General features: G+C 39.0%; 1 protein-coding gene across 4 annotated transcripts in view; it reads right to left on the bottom strand.

Moving 5' to 3' along the window:
* The window catches only part of GRID1 (glutamate ionotropic receptor delta type subunit 1), a 511,036-nt gene extending 489,935 nt beyond the window's left edge, over positions 1-21,101 (bottom strand). For all 4 annotated transcript variants that reach the window (XM_064716077.1, XM_064716079.1, XM_064716085.1 and 1 more), the window contains exons 1-2: positions 21,080-21,101; positions 20,184-20,292 (exon numbers count right to left, since the gene is read on the bottom strand). In XM_064716077.1, coding sequence (XP_064572147.1) covers positions 20,184-20,292 — 109 coding nt within the window. In that variant the 5' untranslated portion in view covers positions 21,080-21,101. The remainder of the gene's footprint in view (positions 1-20,183; positions 20,293-21,079) is intronic.
* Positions 21,102-22,175: the final 1,074 nt, after the last annotated feature.

The raw sequence follows: 22,175 nt of genomic DNA, 5'->3' as shown, positions 1-22,175 counted from the left end.
TTTCTTTCACTTCATTTCAACTAAGACTTATGCTATACCTAATTGCCAGTTACCACCCTCCTTTCTAGTAAAAAAAAAATATTCTAGTTTCTAACCATTTGAAATCCATCCTTAATGAAAATGACAATAAAATCATAATATCAGTATATGCATATTACAAGAATATGGACAGCAAAAGATGAAAAAAGTGAGTGCTACTTGTGTTCTCTGTCCCACTTGAAATGTTAACTCACAGATGAGCGCCGTCTTATGATAATAACATCAGATATATTATGTACAGAACTACCAGCAAGAGGCAAAAAAGGTATTAGTTGCTTGCTTATGATTAATAAAGTAGTTAAAAGAGAAGGAATATTATTCTTGCTGGATGCTCGTTATGCATTTGATAATCTCTATTTATAGGACAATGAAGCATGAGGCTTATAAAATGCCATCTGTTGGTTTCTTTTTAATGTATAGGATTTCTGACTCCAGGAGCTGCAGTTCAGCAGTGTTGATAGTGCTACAACATGTAATACTAATGCCTTTGGTTATGAGAATTTGAGCCATTAAACATCAAGAAGTAGGTTGGGTATACATCCTGAATAATGTAACTCCTATCTTATTATTCTAATCAACTTAAAAAGCAATTTATACTTTCATGTAATTGATTTCGATCAGTCATTTAAATAGCACAACACACACAAAATTATATATTGCAACGATCCTCAAATGTGACAGAAGTGATTTTGTTCTTTGATCTCCATGAGAGAAGGTGTCCCATGAGAGAAGCTCCGAGAGATCTGTAACAACTTCAGGAAAAATAGCAACTACTTTTTTATCTAAAAAATTAAACAAAACCACAGGCAAAAAGGCAAAAAAAAAGTTTTTCTTAGAACAGAGAGAGTTAGAATCAGATACATCTGCATTAAATGTGTCAGTACCTAAAGGATGAATTTTTCTTACTTATTAACCATGAAAATGAAGCATTCATAATAAAGGTCAATACTAGAGTGTATCAGCTCTAGTAAGTTTGACTGTCATTGACTTCTGTTCCTAATTAAGTCATCAAATGGCCCAATATCCAGATCTTAGGTACCCTTAGAACATAATCTTCTGGTTTTAATGCAATTAATGAAATAGGAATTGATTTTTTTGAAGTGGGTCACTGTGTATTCATATCAGCATAAAGTTGGAGGGGTTTATATCACTGGTTTAATTAGGACTTCTGCCTCCAACAGAACCCGTAGACACTCAGCTGTTCAGAGGGCAAGCAAACACAAGAAGAAATAGCTAAGCACTGTCAGGGACAATTTATACTTTGGCAGTCTCTTAGGGAGATCAACCTACAATTTCTGTTCCCACTTTCAATTGCTTTCACCTCTGCAGTCTCTGCTGTTGCCTCAGCCTTCACCCCTGCCTTGCCACAGCTCCTCATTGTGTTTCTCCATCAGAGTCTGTCAGATAACTGGAAGCAACAGCTGCCCAGGACAGGAACTGTCATCTTTGTATTTCTCTACAGCACTTTGACAAAGAAATTTGATGTCTGAACCAACAGGATTATAATGCCTTCCACCCCAGAACACAGGATTTGCTTCTCCCTCAGAGGCCAGAGAAATGGTAGAAATCCCTGCCTTGCTACCAAAAATGAGGTTACTGTGTTAAGCTTAAGACAGGTTGATGTAAATATTTGAAGAAAATTGAAAAATTTTGACAAAAATTTTGCATGTGATTTTTTTATACACCAAGAGCAACATGAGCTGTTTATAGCCTGGACTCCTTTAGTCTAAGAAAGCCCATCAAGAACTGCAACAAAACAAACAAACAAAAAATAGAAAAAACAGATAAAAAAAGCTGTTTCATGAAAGGGCACTCAAACAACCGTCAATATCTTTCTTTTCAGTGATGCACCCAAAAAGTAAACTGGTGTTCTCTTTTCTTTCAGAGACACAGCATACAGTAAGTATTGGAATTTGGCCAGAAGATTAAGACTAAATGCAAACAGACTGTGGGTTTTGGGCTGGGCATGGAGAAGTTTCTATTTGTGTCATATAAAGGAAATATACAATTTTTCTAGTCAATCCACTGTCAGTGAAGTATTCTTATAAAAGTCCAAGAGTCTTAAACTAACGGCAGCCAAGTTTAGCAGGAGATCATGGCAATTCAGTAAACCATATGTCATCACAAATCACAGCAATCTCACTTACTTCACGAAATGTAATTCAGTAACAAGACGAGGAATAATGAATAATATCAAGAACAGCTGAGATGAGAAACTAAAATGGCACAAATAATTCTAAAATGAAAATTTAAAAATATTCCCTGCAATTAACTTAAAGGGCACTACTCAAAGTTTGTTCGCACTCATATAAATTAACAGTGGTTATCTCAAGTTGCAGCAAATAAATAACCAATGTACCCACGTGCTGAAATCTCTTTTAAGTAGAACACAAATAGATATTGTTTTCACCACTTTGGGGAATATATAGTCATGATTCATCTTATGCTTGCTAATAATATCTTTTTTTCCCCCCCTCCTCTCATTTGTTAGGTTAAAGGCTGCTCGCATATAATTTACAATAGAGTATTTTAGTAGTGACTACTGGTAAGGTTTTAGAGCAATGTTACAGGATATGCAACATTTCTTCATCCCTACATATCATTATGTTCTTTTCCAGTAGCCTAGAATCCTTATTTGCTTTGTCTTTAAGAAGTCACAGGATCCCCCCTAAAAGGAGCCCTAGAGGATGATAATATCCACTGTGAGCCTGCAGAGATGGGTCTCCAGAGGAATTCTGCATCCCTTTAATTAGATTGTTCTAAAGGTCACCAAGGTGCACCAAGATATCAATTAGCCAATACTGAGTGGTTCCCATGGAACTGGGAGATCTAATCCACTTTCAGAGGCCCTGAAATTAAACAGTTATGAAAGCTGGATTTTTTGTTAATTGATCTGAAGGAAAAGGCAAATAGGAGCTCATACATTTCCACAAAGAAAGAGGATCCACATTAACACCATACAGTGTCCAACTCAAGAGTAGCATGCTCCAAAGATGAAAAGTGAAGTACCAAGGAGTTTATTTACAGGGTGTACCTTGAGCCTTGTCAAGTTGAACCAGTGAGGCGAAGAGCACACACAGAGCTCCCTTTGGCTCAAAACCCTGCTCAGGCAGAAACTTGCTGCCTTGATCTCCCCCTCACTCTCTTCAAGGGCTCCCAAAAACAGCAAAGTGGAGCCATCTGGTTAACACACTTCCTTCCCACACATCCTTCTCCCTCAGCCCCTGCACATTACACTTTCGAACCTGCCATCCCTTAGACCTCTCGTCTCGAAAAACGTGACTTTGCTGTCAATTCCGCCTTTTTGATCAGTTGCTCTAAAGAGAAAGGATGCAGGGATCCAACAGCCCAAGCAGTGCTGACAGCCACTATTGTTTAGCATCGTTAATCATTCCCAAAGACAGTTTCATTATGGGTATCCTCAACTCAATGACCTTTAATACACAACTCAAGTCCTTCTTTTCAGGCAAGCAGTATTAATTGCCGATCAAACACTCTCAGGTGTATGAAAAGATAATTGAAGCACTTATTTCCAATCCTAAGAAGTGAAAAATGCATATTTTATTTTCAAATTATGAGTGATCATGGTAAAGTGGCTTAAAGAAAGCCCTTATTTATTTGAAAGAGTTTTGCAGAAAAAAGTCATCCTGAAAACTAGTCCTAATGTGGCCATCACTCACACTTTATTTTCACAAGTTTAAATCACAGTTGCATTGGGAGGCATTTGTTTCTGCTGATACCTTCAGACAGCACGGCAGCCCAAGTCACCAAATGTGAGGGGGAAGCTGGATCACTCAACCAGTTCTTTGAAACAGATCTTTTATTTGTAATACACAGTTTAACAACCAAAATATATTGTGCTGTTAATTCCTTTGGGAATCAACACAAATTGTTCAACAGGTTATGAAGCACAATTTCCATAACAGTGGTCACACAGGTACTACAAAGCAGAAAGAACCTTTTATATAGCTTTATATATAAAGCTATATAACCTTTTTATATAACCTTTATATAGCTCTTGGATCTAGACACCATAAGTAGGCTTATTGCCACACCAGGCTTTACTGAGCGACAGTTCACAAAGCATATCAGTGTAACATGAAATTAGTTCCCTAATTTCATATTACACAGTTGGTGCAAAAAAACTTTAAGAAAATGCAAAAAAACTCACCTAATTAAAAAAAAAGGCAACTGAGTTTCCCAATAGTAAGATAAAAGTATATAATATTCTCAAATAACCATTGCTAGTCATGAAACCTATCCAAAAATGGCTTAGTTCCTTATGCACTTAGTTCCAGCAGATTTTCATTTGCCTTTTTTAAACTCTTTAGCAAGTTCAGTTTAAACTCTGTTACTCAATGAACATAATTTTTTTAAAAAATCTTCAGGCTTCTGGCATGTGTGGCAAACACATGCTTTAAAAAAAAGGCATGACTCTACCCACGTGTGCCATGTGCTGGACTACCTTCTAGGCAGAAAGTTAGAACGGACTTGTTCAGGGAGGCCCAGCAGCAAAGCCTTGCATTCCCCAGGGAAACACTGATTCTGTACTAGGAAATCTGTGGAGTCCTATCAAACCAAAAGGTTTTATAGTCACAGACTCAGATATTAGAAACCCAGTGTCTTCCAAGAAATTGTCCCTTATTTGGTTTTCTTGCATAAAAATACTATGTAATTTAAAGGGCTTTACCTCCAGAGGAAAAAAAATAATATTTCAGGCTTGTCGCTTAAATGCAACATTTAGAGACAACGCTAATACAAGGATGTTTGGAAGGAAAATTCTGAGCATTTATCCATAAATCCTCAACCTAATCTTGTTGGTGTGAGTACTCCCTCTGTAAAGGAATCAATTATGCAAATTAATTTTTTAATGGTATCTTTAGGAGGTTTATGTCCAAAATCTCTATCCAAACAGAGCTTTGACAGAGTTTACATCTTTAAGTCCAAACTAGTATTCTTTGAAATGGAATATTCTATATAATCAGATGTTTCCATGTAGAGACACACATATCTAAGGTACAGCAATTCAGAACCAATCTTAGATGTTAAACACCTGGAATCCAGCAGTGCTTGCCTCCAGATTTCTGATGCATCTCTAGTGGTGGCAGATATACAATCGGGACATTTCATAGCTGCCTTTCAAAACCTTATCAGAACCCCGCAGTTCAATGGCCTTAAAATAAAAAGTGCATCATCAGCTAAGTATTGAAATAAGCATTTCACCACTACGCATTATCAGCCTCATTTCAGTGCAGGGTAGGTCATCAACATTTTGACTCAGCCCAATTTCAGCAGCACTTAATGCATAAGTGCCACATATCCCAGATTAGTTTCACATGGAGATTCCTCATCAGGAATGACAGGCAGAACCTCACTGGAGACACCTGGGGCTCAGACAGGATGTTCCAGAGAGATGTCAGTGCTGTCAGGAGAAAGAAAAAAGTGAGGTGCAAAAGGAACACCATGGTCATGTACCTTGGCCTGCTCCTAATGCAAAACACTTGGGAGTTTTGCCTGACATTCCATAGGACACTTCCTAACACACATGGTGAGTTTGAAATCCTAGGCTAGTAACTAACTAGAATTAGTAATATTTTTTTAAAGTGATAAAGTTTAGTTCTTCTTTAACTCCTAGGTAATATTGTGTTCTAGTATTTTTAGGAGGTCTGGCATTGACAGTAATGCAGTAGTGAGTGAACTTGAAGTCTTTCAGCATCTGTGCATTCTTTCCCCCTTTCTGATATGGAAATGACGGGACCTCTAGTTCTAATCATGTTAATTCCTATTTCAAAAGTGCCTGGTATTGAAAATACAGATAACAATTTTTCCTTTAAGTTCTTTCCCTTTACTCCTATATTACTTCATGGTTACTAGGTTTACAATATCATTTTAATGATTTTCCAGGCTAGCTTTACCTGTTTCAAGTTAAATCACCATTTACCTCAATTGAGGAAATAATTTTCCAGTAGTGTTTCTGTCTTTAAAGGTCTTTTTCCTATTCCCCATTCCCAAGAAGAAGTCATCACCTAACTACGCACACAGACACATATTGCATGATCAGCTGATGTTTAAAGGCAAAAAAATCCACTTTGTTCCAACCTAATTTTTGAGAAACATTCTTCAAAGTTCAAAAAGCAAACCAAAACAACAAACAGAACAAAGAGGGCTCTGTCCAAAACAGCACCTGAAAGAATATTACTGAAACAAAGTCAGAAATCTTTTAGTGCATTTCTGTTCATGCTATTACCAGGCTAGCACAGGATGAACATGATTGTAGTGGCACTGCATGGCCAGCAGGTAGATGAGAAATCTGAGCCAGTGCCCTGGCTGCTCTGTTGGCCCTGAGCCTGTTCCAGTTACTTACTGACTCACTAAAATTCAGGGAGACCTAGGGGGAAAACACACAAGTTTAGCACCTTTCCCTTTGAATCTATGTAGTATCTTTCTAAAGGAGTCCTGAGGACAACTATCAAACTCCTGGGCAGCAGTGGCCATCAGCACCTCGGGAAAGAGTGGCTGAATACAGTTTTGAAAAGAGCACAATTCACAAGCAAAATAACCAACCAACATTTCATCTCCTCTCTCAAGGCAGATGGTGAAACTGCTCTTAGCATATATATGCCTTCCCTGCACCTGACCCTTGTATTCTAGGTATGGATTTAGAATAATCCAAGGGACATTTTAGCTAATTATCTCTTTCTAGTGATGGATGAGAATCAGATGTCCTGTAATAATGCTGCTATTATTAGCTTGATTGGCTGCCTTTGATACTCTCACAAAAGCATGCAGGTTATCTCTAATCTGATTTATCTTGTCCAAAAAATAAATTGACTTCCTTAGAGTAGGAAGGCCTCAGAGTTGAGTCACCTACACACCTCATCAGGCAGCAATAGGGCCTATCCTTCAGGTGAGAAATCAAGCTCCACTAAAGCATTTCACTCTCTCAGTTCTTCCCACAACTGGTTGAAGAGAAGTGGGTACAAGCTGAATAAGTTTTTATTGTCCAAAACTAAGCATAGTAAACCTATTATATTTACTTTTGAAACCAAATGTCATGTTGAAACTTTTTTTCTAATGCGGTGCCAGCGAAATGATCTGGCCATATTTATCTGTATCTTTTCCCTATCCCCTCCCAAAAATACTCCTTGATGTCTCATCACACAGATTCAGTTAAATCAGTCATACATTTTCAGGGTGAGAATTAAAAGCAAAATGTAAAAACAGAGTGAAAAATAAAGACTTTGATGCAGTTTAGCTTTTCAGAGGTTTCAAACATATTTTCACTTTAGATTATATTCCTGCCCGTTGTCATGGAGTTGGCCATTTTTTTCCTACTAGAGATTTCATACCACCAGTTTGAAGTGGTTGGTCAGTGACAGGGGGCCTGGGGAGGGGACACAGATGCCAATGTTTGTTGTGTATTGATACATATCAGCTCTACAGCTATACCTCATCCCAACTGCATGGTTTACCTTCAGAGTACAGCCCAGGCCTTGCTGGAACAAAGGTGCAGGAGAACAGGAGACAGGCACCTTTCAGGTACAACTAAGGCAGTCACAGAGCACTGCTAGGAGAGGTGGCTGTGCTCCTCCAAGAAAAGGGACCAAGTTGTTGAGTTAATTTCAGCAACAGCCTGCTCAGCTTTTCCTACCATCTGTATTTTGAAGGCAGACTTTCCCGTTGTTACCTACACTTTCATCACCTCGAGGCTGAGGTTGTTACCAACACATCCCAGATGGAACTCCATCTGAGGAGTGTGGCATGACTGGAGCAGGGATAAATACCTCACTGCCATGTGCTGATGTCAGTGCACAAGCGACAGCTCTGACTGAACTCATCTAGCAGCTCAAGTTGAAGGCACTGATCAAGACCTGCACTGCCTTACATGGCAAAAGCCCATCCCTCCAAAGAAATTATTTTAGTCCATCTGCCATGTTCCTACAACCGTGGTGAGCCAAGACAAGCAGGTCGAATGCTGCTTCCACAACCACCACAGGTGTCTGCCCATGTGGACCAGGCATCCTTCAGAACTGGCCTTTTGCCCTGAGGATTTCTGGGTGAATCGCAGAAAACAACAATGCATTAAGACTTCTGAAAAATATAGTTTACATTTTCCAGAAAAAAAGAAAGGTAGAAAGGAGTTTAAGTGCTTAAGTGCTTGCTGGTTGCATTTTAAATCTAAAATAAGTTAGAATGCCTTAAACTGTGTCCACTGCTAACATCCAATTTGGATGCATGTTAACACATTCTTCAGGGAGTTTTAGCAACATATAAACTTCTCAGAAACTCAAATCTGTTCTTTTATACAGAATTATTTCAAGAAAATCTTGCAGCAATGCATCTGGTTTTTCTACTCCCTTCCTGGTAAATACCAAGCCCTTTTTATAAATAGAGACATTTTGGATGGAAGGCTGAGAAGCTGCAGTACAACAGTGCCATCGCCTGTCTGCACAAGTCATTGTCTCTCTCTCGGAAAAGCCGAGGATGGAAAGGCTCCACCTGTGCCCGCTGTACCGACATGGAAGGGAACCCGAGAGCAGCAGCACGAGTGCCACGTGCTTCGTGGGAATTCCTCCCTACAAGCTAGGTTTCTTTCGAGCTAGTGCCATCGACTTTGTGTCAAAATAAATTGCAAAGCATTCCAGAAATTATACATTGAAACTCAGTTTTCATATTATCCAGCATGCAGTCTGGGGGAGGGAAAGCATTTTAGCATTTTGCATCTTTTTGTAGTAAGCAGAAAGGAGGAAATTCCCACACACTTCTAGACATCCCTGAAGAAAATCTGTTCATCTATTCCACTGCTTTGCATGTCCACTTCTGTTTCTACTGGAAGCAAGGAGCACCAAATGTCCACCCAAACACTTCACCAGCTCTAGCACCCCACAGCTCAACATTCAGAGTTTAAAACCCACATTAGAATGAAATACTGCAACCCAAAGATGTCCAAAGACATTTGGGAGTAAACGGGCAGAGGTATGTCCAAAGGTATTTCTCCACAGAATTTTGGATGCTGTTGTGTATCCAATTAGCATTTTTCATTTACAGGACGGCTGTGGGGGCTTGCGTGGACTAAGAGCATGTACAACATGCATTTACTCTGAACCCTTCTTTTTTCTGTCTCTTCTAGATGCTAACTTTCACCATGTCCACAGCATCAGAACAAGAAGAAGAAATTGAAATTAAGCAACAAGCTGACCATGTCAATACTTACAGTCAGCAATTCCCTGCATTTGGCAGGAAAAATTCAAGCTAATAATTCTTTGCTAGCATTAGGAACAACTTTAGTTCCTGTCTACAAGTATCATCTTCTCTGAAGGCTTAAGAAAAAATTCCCAACAAACAAAAAATCCCTAAGCAACACAACTGATGTATTGCACCATTAATGCTAATTTCTTAAACATCTCTCATTTAAGTGCAAGTAAAGCCAGAGCTATTTGTTCAATCTACTTCAATCTCTTCTTTTTACAGAATAGAGCTAAATCAGTCCTGCAGACCAAGAGCAGGCCTCCCTTCTAACCAGGGGGAAGCCTTTATCTCTCACCTGCTATCGATCCTCTCCTACAGGCTACAATAAGATTACTTTTAAGAAAAGTTAAATCACAAATGTCAGAGGTTTCCCCTGATTACCCTGTTTCAATCACAGTTCAAACCCATCTTTAAAACAGCTGTAGCCTGATTCGTTGTGTTTTCTCATATCAACTTTATTATGGTGACTTTGACTGAATAGGTCTAGAGAATTAGGGCCTTATAAACCACTGAAGTCCAAAGTATTGCCTCTTACAATTGGTCCTTTGGGAAACTGCTATTGCAACCTAACTGCAGATTTTGCAGCTCATATGCAGCTGCCCTGCGATCCCTTTGCTTCATTGTGATAAATAAATCCAGTGACCTTCTATCTTGTTTTTTCTACACCCACATTGTGCCTCCTTCTGGGGACTAGTGATGGGACTTCACTGGGACCTGGTCATCCTGGCCAAACCAGGTCACACATGGCCTTTTCAGGGCAACAGAAGAAAAGCCTACGAGGAAAAGCAGAAAAGAAGCCTTACCCTTTCTTCACTGCTGTCCCAAGAACACTTCAAGAACCCTCAGCTTTCTTCTTGGCGGCCATGGGGTCTTGTATCAAAACAATCTTCTAGATAATCACCCTGCATGACAGGTTCAGCTCACTATTAATGTTCCTGTTCCAATCTGCAGCTGGTATTAACTCAAAGCTCATAAAGTGACTCCATGGGGGATATGATAAAAATGACAGACACATTGCCTGAAATATTTTATTTCTTATTTTCATAAGCCTGAAATATTTTATTAGAATCCTATCTATATTAGAAACAGAGTCTGATAGCTATCTAATATCTGAGCTTCCACTAAGCAAGTCAGCTACCACTTTGTTGTGAACAGGTTATCATAATAAAAACTAATTGCCAGAGACTTTTCACAAAATAAATCAGGGGGCACAGGACACAATACAGAAAACAAAATAAAATCTAACCTCTGAAGTTAATAGATTGTCAGTTAGCACAAAGGAGTTAACTTCATCTGAGACATATCTGGACATCTGTATGGTTTTTGAAGATTGAGGTGATCTCTTCCTCAAGTATTTTGCAGTTACCTTGATTTAACTGTGTGTGGCTAACAACTGGTTTTAACTCTTGTAAAAGCTCACAGCAGCAAGTGGCTTAGTGGAAAGTTGCAGATAGCAAGATAAGACCAACTTACCCAAAAAAAGAGAAATCAATGACCAGTATCACATAAGCAAAAAACCCCAGCTACAGACAAGCTGCTATGACTGACAATTAGCTACATGACCTATCCCAAAGAAACAAGTTCATCAGTTATAACTTAATGAGGAAATATTGCTATGGGAGTCACCAGGTGGTGCTGTTAAAAATGCACATTTTGCTAGAGAAATTATGTCTATTCTTTGAAGAAATTATATTCTATCTTGAAAGAGATACTGTGCTATTAAGCTCTCTGTCTGTTTAGGTGTAATCTTGGAGCAGAATGATGCTAGGAAGAAATAGTTAGTATTTGACTATTTGACAAAATCTCCCAAGAGACAGTTCCTCATGCCATGCTCCTGAGATCCTCTACTCCTACACTGAAATTGTAGGAAGCTTTGTTTAATTTATACTAAGAAAATACATAGATTTTGCCACTAACATAGGGAAAATTGACTTATGCAGCCCTAGCTCCATGATAAAACCAAAGAACAAGATTAAACCCAAAATATGTCCTGGATCTAAGAGACAGCAAATTTCCACCCAGTGAACAGAATTACCTGGTTAGTTCTGAAACTTTCCTCTTTGTGTGAGTATATGCCTACTTAGTGGTTATTAAACAGGGGGGACACCATTACTTAAGATATGAGATAAAAATTTTTACACTTTACAATGAATAAGTCTTGTTGAGTTCTGACCACAAGCAGCCTAAGCACCATCCTCACTGATGACAACATAAAACTAAGGCCTGCATGGAGATGTAACCTTTCTTAGCTCAGTATTGTGAGTTATGGTGTGCCTAAAAATTATCCTGGCAAAGGTGTGGAAGGACTTTATTGCTGTCCAATTAACATTCTTAGAATCAACTCTTTCCAAAGCAGCTTATTTTCTTTCTACTCCACAGGAACAGAGCCCCAAACCACTGCAGTGGTACAAGTGTGACATTTGGAACCATGATCCTGAAAATTCTTCTTTGGTGTATTCTGTGGTAAAATTAACATGTGACACCACTAAAAAAAAATATTCTAAAGAACTCCATCACCTTAGCAAACTAGAGAAATGTTTCAGAAGAGAAAGTAAAATGCAGAACATCTTCCAAGAGAAAAGGTAAAAAGCAGAACATCTTCCAGCAGATTCCCTGCTATATATTTATTGCTGCTATTTGAAAAGTGAAGAAAAGTATTTCCTAAGGAACCATTCATATGAATTTTATATAGGCAATTCATTTTCACACTCTCTTGGTTCTGGGTAGGATACTGTTATTTTTGCACTGGGTAGAACAAGGTCTACTTCAAGCCACTTCTCACAGACTGAGATTTCCTTCAAAGCTAAAGCAATCTTGCTGGCAGAGACCTTCACCTTCAAAAGATGGCAAGATAAAGCCAGTATGATGGAAGAGAGAAGTATCCTGTGAGTATGGCATGTGTCTTTCTATGTTTCATCCTTAAAATACTTGTATCATGTTAGCAGTCACAGATTCTTCTCCAGGAAATAGGGAGTTCTTACTGCAGAATCTACTGAAAGGATTAAGAATATGAAAAAATTCCATTTTCTTTTTTTTTTTAATTAAAAAAAAAAATCCTACTCTCCACTACCAGGAAGTTGGCAGAATATTTAAAACTGCATCACAGAATAAGTCAATCTAGATTCAATTACCAAACACCAGCCCCCTCACAGCAGTCACATTATTCTCATGTAAAGTGCCACAGGATCTTTCAAGGCTTTCTATGAAAGGTCAAGGATTTAACTGCACATTTTCTATACATAAAGGTGCATTATAACAAAGGCAGAAAAAATATACAATCCTCCCCAACTGGCATCCAAAGATTTTGTTAATCTTTAATGTTTCAAGATCAGTATCTGTGAGCCCCAACTGGAAATAGTTACAGATCCTAAAAATCATCAAGTTTGCAAGTAGCCTCTTTTTGTGTCATTACAGGTACTAGTACAGAGTTACAGCTGTGCTTACACTGCCTCAGCCAGCACTCCAAGCATGTCCCTTCTGCTGTGCCAGTGGCACTGCCATTCCCCATCTTATGCCAACAACAGGAGTCTGGGACTGCTTCAGATTTAGGAAACTCTAGATGAGCATAAAATCTCTCTGGGTTGGAGGAGATATTTTAATATTGTTTTAATTTTTTAAAAAATTTTATTACAACAGGGCAAAGGAAAAAACTTTGAAAAAGTAAAAAACCCAAGTAATTTATTTCCTAAAATCTTATTTAGCTTTTCTTTAAAATGCCATACAAATCACAGTCTTTTTAAACACAGGCTCCCCACCTGCTCACTACTAGCATTTAATTAATGTATTTCACAGTTTGCTGCTTGAACTTCTCAGCAAGTTGTAGCTTTACTTTCAGCCTCTCTGTCGACTACCTTTCATGCCAACAACAGCTCCCTTCTTTCCAGTTAACCTCATTAAGGCAAATTTAAACATAGCTCCATGCTCAGACATTAGGTCAGCCTGCTCAGCAGATCCAAACAGGGGCCATTACAACCATACCTGGATCAATGACTCCAGCAGTAACTGCACCAGAAAAGGGTAGGTCATCTTCCTTTTGTATTATGCCAAAGCAAAATTTCCACCCACTATGTAAATGATTTTTAAAAGAGCAACATACACAACACTGGGTCATAAAAATTAATTTCCAAGTGTCCAGTGAGAAGTTTTCATATAGGAAAGAGCTTGGGAACACATGCCCTTAAGAAATCTTCTCCAGCAGGTCAATTTTAAGAAAAAAAGCCAAGCAAGGAAATTCTGCAAGAACTGTTGTCCTACCTCCTACCTGATAATAAATAACTTCAGATGGTCGTAAAAGAGCCTAAGGGTCCAATATTGAAGATCTCAGATCTTCAAAATAGAAAAAAAACATTTTAAAAGGAGGAAAGGATGTTGCTGTCTTCTCCCGTCTTGCCTGGAAACAACCAAGCCACAAACAGAACACAATAACCTATCCCTCAACTAGGGGCTGACTCTAGCTGGGGAGCTGTAATTCTTTTTCAGTGGTTACATTCTTCAAGGAAAGAGCAGCCCTTTATGCCAAAGTACTGAAGCAGCACCTTGTTCTCCTTTTACTGTTTACAATCCCGGTTCACTGCCAGATCACTTCCTCACGAGTGCAAACAGCCTGGCTGCTGACTGTACTGGCACACCTGGGATAATTAAATACTTGATAACATCCCATACTTTCAGACCACTCCATGGTCCACAGAATAAAGTCAAAGTCACTAAACTTTACAAGAGATGTGATGGGGACTAAATGGCAACTTTCTAGTGCATGCCCAGACCTTAAAAGTTACAAATGCTAGAAATCTCATGTTCATATAATGTTAAACAGATGTTTTTTAAGTCCAGATACATTTATTTCTAATGAAAATCCCCACAGATGGAGGAAAAAAAGAATTCAAGCCTCAGCCAAACCACAAAGTCTACCATCCCTCTCTGTCCTAAGGGAAAATGTATCCCATAAGCTCTGTAACCTAGAATGCTGATTTTAATATTACTCTTGAGGATAAAAAAACAGCATAAAGCACTTAAATACTCTTTGAAGTCTTCATTTGTACCACTTATCATAAAGTGTAGCACACAGTGTTGTATCAATACTGTTTTCCTTCCATTTTGAACAAAATGAATCCCCGAGCGTCTCTTAAAAGGTTCTCAATGCGCTCAATCACTCTCACATGCACATCAGTTTCAAAGCTGCCATTCCATGTGCCAATTTCATGTATTGATCTAACACTTCATGCAGCCTACTCTGGCATTTACCTCAATTTTCAGTCCTTGCAATAACTCCTGGAAACTGAGTGAAAAATACAGCTATGGCTTTAGAGCACACAGCCTAAGATCCAATATTTAAATTCACGTGGCAGTAAGACCAAAAGTCCTTGCAAGCTCTCTTCATTTTGGTAGAGCCACCTTCAGATGCTGATGTTCCTGAACACAACTGAAAGTGGCAACTGCAGCTGTTATTTTTCTCCCAAAACACACCATGAACAAACAAAGTCCTTCCGTGTTCCCCATCTTCTCTGTAGTTGTCCAAAACACATTAGTATGCAGTGTAAGTATTGATCCTGCAAGGTTTGTGAAATTCATGTTACTTCAGGCAACAGAGGAGGGCGGGAAAAGCAATGCAGGAAACAAGGCAATGATCACTATTTATTTCTTACTCCCTTCAAAACCTCAGAATTAAGAATCCCTAAGAAACCCAACTCCTTAAGTGTTCCATTCACATCAAAAATCCCCACAAAAATCTTGTTGCCAAGCTGTGAATAACGGTACACAATACACATCTCAAGGAAGCCTGTAGTCAGGTGATGGGAACCTGTACTCTCAGAGGTGGTTTTCTACTCCAACAAAAAAAAAAGAAGTCGAAATGGCACATTGAAACTGGGACATATACAATATGTTAATTTCCATGCAACTTATTTTATATCTCAATAGCAATACAAATACATTGGAAAAACTTCACCCCTGCTGAAAACACTGTTAAGCACTTCTTGTATATCTGCAGTATTTATCCTGTCAGTAAAGAAACTGCCTTTGCTAAGGAGTTTTAAATCTATGTACAAGTCATGATAATCAAGTTACTGGAATTGAAAACTCTTTTCTAGCAGTAAATGCAAAAAGACAATTGAGTTTCCAAGCAACGATTCTGCTAACTGAGACTCACAGATGCTGAGCAGGAAGGCTGAGAAACTGCAAGATACAACATATGTTAACAGAAAGCCCCTACTTAAGCAACCATAAACTGTATTTGCTTCTGCAAAGGTAAAGCAGAGCTGGGGCTTTATTTTATACACCACCCAATAACTTGTTTGTTTGAAGTTGGTTTGGTTTTATCTTTCAGAGGTGTGCTTTAGTGCCCTGCAGTGCCAGACTGACATGCTCCCTAATCAGTGCCCTTTCCTGTTTGTGGGACAGCCTTCCTCTGGACACAGCTAACACTTAACTCCCTGACATGGCCTACCTCGCCAAAGGACCACAGCTAAAAGGGATGGGGGACTCCAGCAGCCAAACCAAGCTTTTCTAGTGTGCTTATGGAATGCATGATGTGTCTGAGATGCAGCTCTCTGAGGTCTTTTAAACTCTTCTTTTCCACTTGACCTGATAACAATGCATGACCTGACTGCCCAGCTCAGTCCCATCACCTCAGCTGCTCCATTCACCTGCTCCTGTGGGGCTGCAGGCTGTCTCCTGCAGAAGCAATAACCTCCACAGGCTCCAAGTTATCCACAGCTCCTATGTGAAACATCCCACCTGCTGCAATCCTCCTGTATGGTCAGTGTTACACCCGGGAACTGTGCACAACTGCTCCCCCTTAGGCAACTTGATAGCCTCTCATAACATACACTCTCTTTCTACTGAGTAGATACTACAAAAATAGAAAATAAAACCCCAAACAAATCAGTCACAAATGCTTCGTTCAGTTGTTTCAAATGAAAGCTATAAGAGAACTACCTTTATCTCTTAAAAATGAAAAAAAAACCAAAACCAAAAAACACTCCAAAAACAAACAAGAAAAACTCCAAACCAAGAAAACAACTCCTACTCCCCTCTCATTTTACACTTTCTTTACACTTTTTTTATGGATCTAGAAGTGAAAGTTGTAACAGAACAGAAATGCAATGTAAAAGAAAGACCTTAAGTCAGATCTCCCAACAGGAGCTGTGCAGACACATATATACAGACCTTACCTCTGGGGATTACATTTTCACACCTCAGTTTTGCCCCAGACAAACTCTTCCTCAAAAATCAATAGGAGAACACAATGCAGAGACTAAGGCAATAAGCCTACAAAATATTCACTGTAAGTAAGGTGGAACTAGAGTTAATTTTTGCTTACTTTTCTTCCCCACACTCCCACCTTTTCCTATTTTACAGAGGAAAAACACCTTGACAGGATAAAATAATTGCAACCCCCTCCAAGGTTCAGGTTCTCTCTCTGTTTTGGAATAAAAGAAGCAGTGCTAGCTTAAGGCCAGACTGAAAAGCAGAGGGAAAGAAAATAAATAACATACCTCTGCTCACAGCACAGCAAACAGAATTTGAATTCTCCGCCTTTGAAACCATGAAGTAACTATAAATCCTGCTGGGAGAAGGCCATTTGCTGACAGAGACTGTAGACAGTGGGTGTTAAATTACTTACTGTCCATTGCCATGAATACAAATATATTGAGAATTACATTCCACAAAATAATAAACCAATAAAAGAAGTGTTCAAACTGACTCCCTGGGAAACGATGTGACCTAGCCAAGACAGCACTTCATAGATCAGAGCTGTTTCCAGACTAGCTGGAGGATGTTTGCCTCAGCATGTCTTTCACATTACATTAACCTACAGCTAATGTGAAACTCATTTTCACAAACACTATACTTAGATAAGCAAGTTAAAAACAAAACCCAAACTACAAACACACAGAAGATCCCCTGCAAATAAGCAGGTAATATCTGTTAATTATTCATGGCATGGAATTAGAGAGGAAATGGAATCCCAAATCTATTCTTATGCACATACACAAAACTCTAAAACCCAATCCTCTTCTACACATAGAGGGCATATCAAATATGTCCACAATTTGCTGGTCACCATGAGAACTTGGTTTTTCCCCAAATGGATTCCACTGTGATAATCCACCTTCAGGCTCCCACTCATTCCAACACCACAGTCCATAGCACTGCCCTAATCAAAACAACATATTCAAGTACCTCAACCAGATAATTGTATGGATAAGCTTCCGTTGCCTCTTGTGGATAAAAGTGCTGCAGCTGGGTGGGGATCAATTGTAATGCACAGGTGTAATCCCTCACAGAGCAAGCTACATGTGAAGAGTGACAGTAACAGAACATCCATCAAAGGCAGGGTTGTTTTATTTTTGAAAGGAGTAGGAGGAGAAGAGAAGGCACTTAGGAAAAGCGTTTGATTTTATAAACACATGCTGGTTATTCCTGCAATGTCCTTCAGTAAGAGATCACCAACAAGAACCTCTTTTCTGTGACAGTGGCAGTGCCTGATGTCTCCCTGGTTACACTGTACAGTGTCTCTCATTATTGTTTCAGCACATCTTAACTTTTTGCCCCTACAGAGATAGAGAAATCTTTACAGAAATTGGTCACATATTTCTGCAATATCATTTTTTAATCTTGCACCCAATAAATATTTGTTTTTGTTAGTGCCGCTAGCCGAGTGGCATTTGATAAACAATGAATACTGCAGCAGAGTTTTCTCATCAATCAAGCTATATAAAAGGCAAATCCAGCAATTTAATCTCCTGTTGCTGCAAGCTGTCTAAACAGTGCTTTTTAACAAGACAGTTTTGTTCCAAGAGTACACACTCCATCCAAGTCTTGTCATTAATTTGAAAAATTACATGCATGATTCCCAACCCCTGGGAAACACAGTGCTATCTTACAACTATCCTTTAGAACTGAATTTCTTCTAAACAGAGTTGAAATGATCTCTAACACAATAGTTGTCAAAGTAGGAAAATAAAATTTAAAATCCATCAAATGATTTCCTAAATGGTTCCTGATTTCTTAAAGGTTTTCTTTGTTGGGTGGTTTTGTTTAGAGAAATGTCCAGACTCTAATTTCAAATTTAAACAGAGGTCAAACAAATCAAAACTAATTCCTAAGTCACACCTATTACAAAAGGTTTTTTTCAAAACAAAAAAACCATGCATTTTTTTCTCTGCTTTTCTAAAGCAGAAGAGAACTCAAAGTATTGGAGCCACTTACAGATTATTTTTAATCACAAAGGGTCAGGAGTCTGTTCAATGCCTTTCAGTGACAAGAGATTTGCTACTGACACAGGACTGCTCTATTCAAACAGTGTGCAAACTGTTGTGATGTATCCCAATAGAGAGAGATGCTCCTGGGTCTACAGCAGGAAAGTGAGCCCAGAGCAGATGGGAAAAAAAGGCCATTAGAGAAATCTGAAGCAGCCTTCCAAGGAGCAAAAGGGGCAAAGACCCAGCCTAACTCAACCTAAATTAGTCCCAGTTTATTGCAAGGATTATATTCCACAACGGCTGAAATGCAGCAGCCCCTTCAGTCCAAAGAGATATTTCTCTCCCCAAATTATATCACAAACTCACTAGGCCTTCAGACAAAGAATTTTCATAACCTGACCCCTTTTTTCAATTTGTCTCAAGCTCAAGTTGATGTTTACTGCAGTGTCATCATCCTCTTGGTAAAGAGAGCTGGTGATGACCAAAAGAGGACCAAGCAGCTGCTCAGTACTGACAGGTTCTGCTGGATTCAAACTCATGATCTACTGTGAAAGCCTCTCTACTATTTTATTAATCCTTCAATCATCCCCATGTACCTATTTCTTTATCTCCCATCCCCTGCAGTAAAGAGAAGTTAGGAAAGGACAACCAAAAGTTTCCTCTGGGAAAGTTTCCTTTGAAGTTATACATCATTCATGTATTATGTAGAAATCGCTTTTATTTTGATTTGTAAAACTTAAAATCGCTCCTGACCTGAAAATGGGAACCCAAGACCTTCTGAATTTTTCATCATGGAAATACACTGTAACAAATTAACTTTTTAATCCATTTCCCTTTTCAAACAAATTTTAAAATGTCAAGTACTTCACACTAAGTGTACTGCCATGCAGAACAGTTCTATCCAAGAATGACAGAGTGTCTTTCAGAATGATTCAAAATAAACAATCAATTAGTGAGACTGGAATAATTTCCTGAGGTGTTAACTATCGGGAGAGTGAATGTATAAGCGGAATTTCCATTTAGCAAAACAGAAAAGATTAATTTCAAACTTCAAATTTATTTACCCCTTCTTGGAGAGGCAGAAAGAAATTAAAGTGGAAAAAAAGTACCATGCATACAAAAGAAAATTTTTCGAACATTTCTGTTCATAACAGCAGAAGATCAAGTGGCTATTTTGACTTAATTTTCACTGTCATTCAGAGCATGGATGCAGAACAAGTTTAAGAATGCAGTTAGAGAGGAAGGAAAAGAAGCCCATAACAAACTGAGGAAAGCCCTTTTGACCCTCATCCCTATCTCATTTGCAAATCAAAAAGGGAAGAATGAAGGCAAAAAAGATGGTCTCTAAGCAGCCAAGTGAAGCAGGATTGTGCTGAGCTACCTGGGACAACATTGCTTGTCTATCATGGGGAATATTCTCCATGACGACAGGCCAATCCCAGGTAATCTCATTTAGGGTCCACATAAACACTTAATTCTCACAGTTGCCTTTTATTTCTTGCACTGAAACAACCCAGAAAAAGAGACTTCCTAGGTGAAAGAAGACATAGGAGTTACTGCCCTAGGAGATAAGACTTCAAAATCTGGTACCATCCCAGGACCCATGTGCATATCCTCAGTGGGACAGAACTCACCATCAGTCAATGCTGCAGTAATCTCTGAGAGACCCCCGACACAGGAACGAACACCAACCTGAGAATTTTGAATTCTGCTCGTAATCCAGGTCTCTTTTCCTTACTGCACACAGGCAACATTTCAACCGGCTCACAATGTGACAATGCATCTTGATCTGGTCAGGCATCTGAAACAGTGATAATTTTGTATCCTTAAATATGCTGGAATAGTCATACACATTGCCAAGAGCTAGACAGGGTTTGACCATATAATTTAAGAGAAACTAACATCTGACTATCTCAAAGCAGTATTTTCAAGGTGTGTTTACCCCTCCGCCTTGATTCAAAATAAAGGTTACAATCATAAGCCTCTGTAAACCTTATTTCCTAGTGAATGCAAAAAAGTAGGTTAAGGCATTATTAAGCTTGTACAGATAGGCTCAGAAACACTCCATGAGAAAGAGAGCTGAACACAAAAACAGTCCATTCTTTTTCATTGTCTGGTCTGATGACCCACTCTCTACATAAAAGCATAATTCTTTTAAACAAGCAAACTAAAAGTTATTTAATAGAACATAATTATGAACCTGAGGACTACCCTAAAGAACATTCAAAAGGGCAGAATTAGACAATGCATTTGCCCTTTAGCACCTTGTAATCCATGCAGCACAAAGCTCATTTCGCTTTAGTATTACTCCTTTTTCGCACAGGAGACATAAAGAACAGAATGAGAGAGACCCCAGTATTCCTGACATGAATTGGACAGCTATTTCCTCAGAAATGCCTTTACCAATGTAAACAAGCTTTTTGAGAATTTAATTAAAGTGGCACACAGCTTCTACAAGTACTGGGTCATATTCAAGGATGAGATTTCCCTTAAAACACTAAAGAAATTTTCAACACTGACTAGCAATGCCAACTGTCCCGTCCTTACAGTCTGAGTACAATGAACAAAAGTTTGTAATTGAAACCCACCTGAAGTTAATGCTGGGCTTTCTTTGCAAGGTAAAATATTTCACTAAGTAATATTCAGGCCCCTCTGTGCCAGAGGCTGGCATAGTTTTAAGGCAAACACTAAATAAGCCTCCATAACTCCAGGCTTAGCAAACTAGCTCCTTTCTCAAGGGAACAGGTCAGAAGTCCCTTTGCCCTCCAACAACAACAACAACAACAACAACAACAACAACAACAACAACAACCCAAAAGTGCACTACCCACCAGTTCCTGCTACCAGCCCTCCTCACACGGCTGTGTTTGCCAGACAAGGAGGTTTAAATCACGTTAATTAGCAGCAGCTGCTTGCAGTGAGGACAATACTGAGCTGTTTCAAAGGAACACTGAAGTCTTTGGGTGTATCCAGTGATGGGCTCAACTACACCAATTCTGCTCTAAAGGGCCCCACATGCAGCTCATCCTGGCATCAGAAGACTCAAGCAATGGCAAAGCAAGTTTAGGAAACAGCCCATACTAATGGCACAACTGTCCTTGACAGAAAGTTGGCATTTTATTAAAAAAGAGGACACAGCTCTAATGCTCTACTCTCCCTTACCTTTTTTCATACAAACAAACAGCAGGTCAGAAAAGAAACCCTGCTTCAGGGACAGGCTGTAGACATGCAACAACAGGAATCAGAATGCACCATGGGGATGTAGCTTGTTATCTTACCTATCAGCAACTTACCTATCAGTATCATGTTATCTACCTAGCATCACCAACAACTCACATTCCTGAAGTGACAGCTGTAAATGCAATTAACACTCTTTCCCTTCCCTCATGAGAAATATCTCTGCCTTTTTTCAATTTCACTGAGAAATTTTTAAGCTCAGGATATGCATCGTATAATTTATCCACCTGATCCTTCCTTAGCCAAGAAATAATGCTCTTCATTATAAATAGCTTCATAATGTAAATTCTAGTAGATGTGGTGCAATTCTGAAGCCTTCTTTAATGGAGTTACTGACTGCAAGTCCCCTAGGGAGTGCAGCCCTACCAGGAGACAGCTGTGATCTCTATTCCCTGTCACTGGGCAGGATCTTAATCCTGTACCAGTAAGTATTTCAGGGGACTTTGC

The sequence above is a fragment of the Zonotrichia leucophrys genome, chromosome 6 (genome assembly GCF_028769735.1).
Source record: "Zonotrichia leucophrys gambelii isolate GWCS_2022_RI chromosome 6, RI_Zleu_2.0, whole genome shotgun sequence".
In the NCBI taxonomy this organism is placed as follows: Eukaryota; Metazoa; Chordata; class Aves; order Passeriformes; family Passerellidae; genus Zonotrichia; species Zonotrichia leucophrys.
Note: the sequence above shows the minus strand (reverse complement) of the source record. Positions and strands in the feature narration are given on the sequence as shown.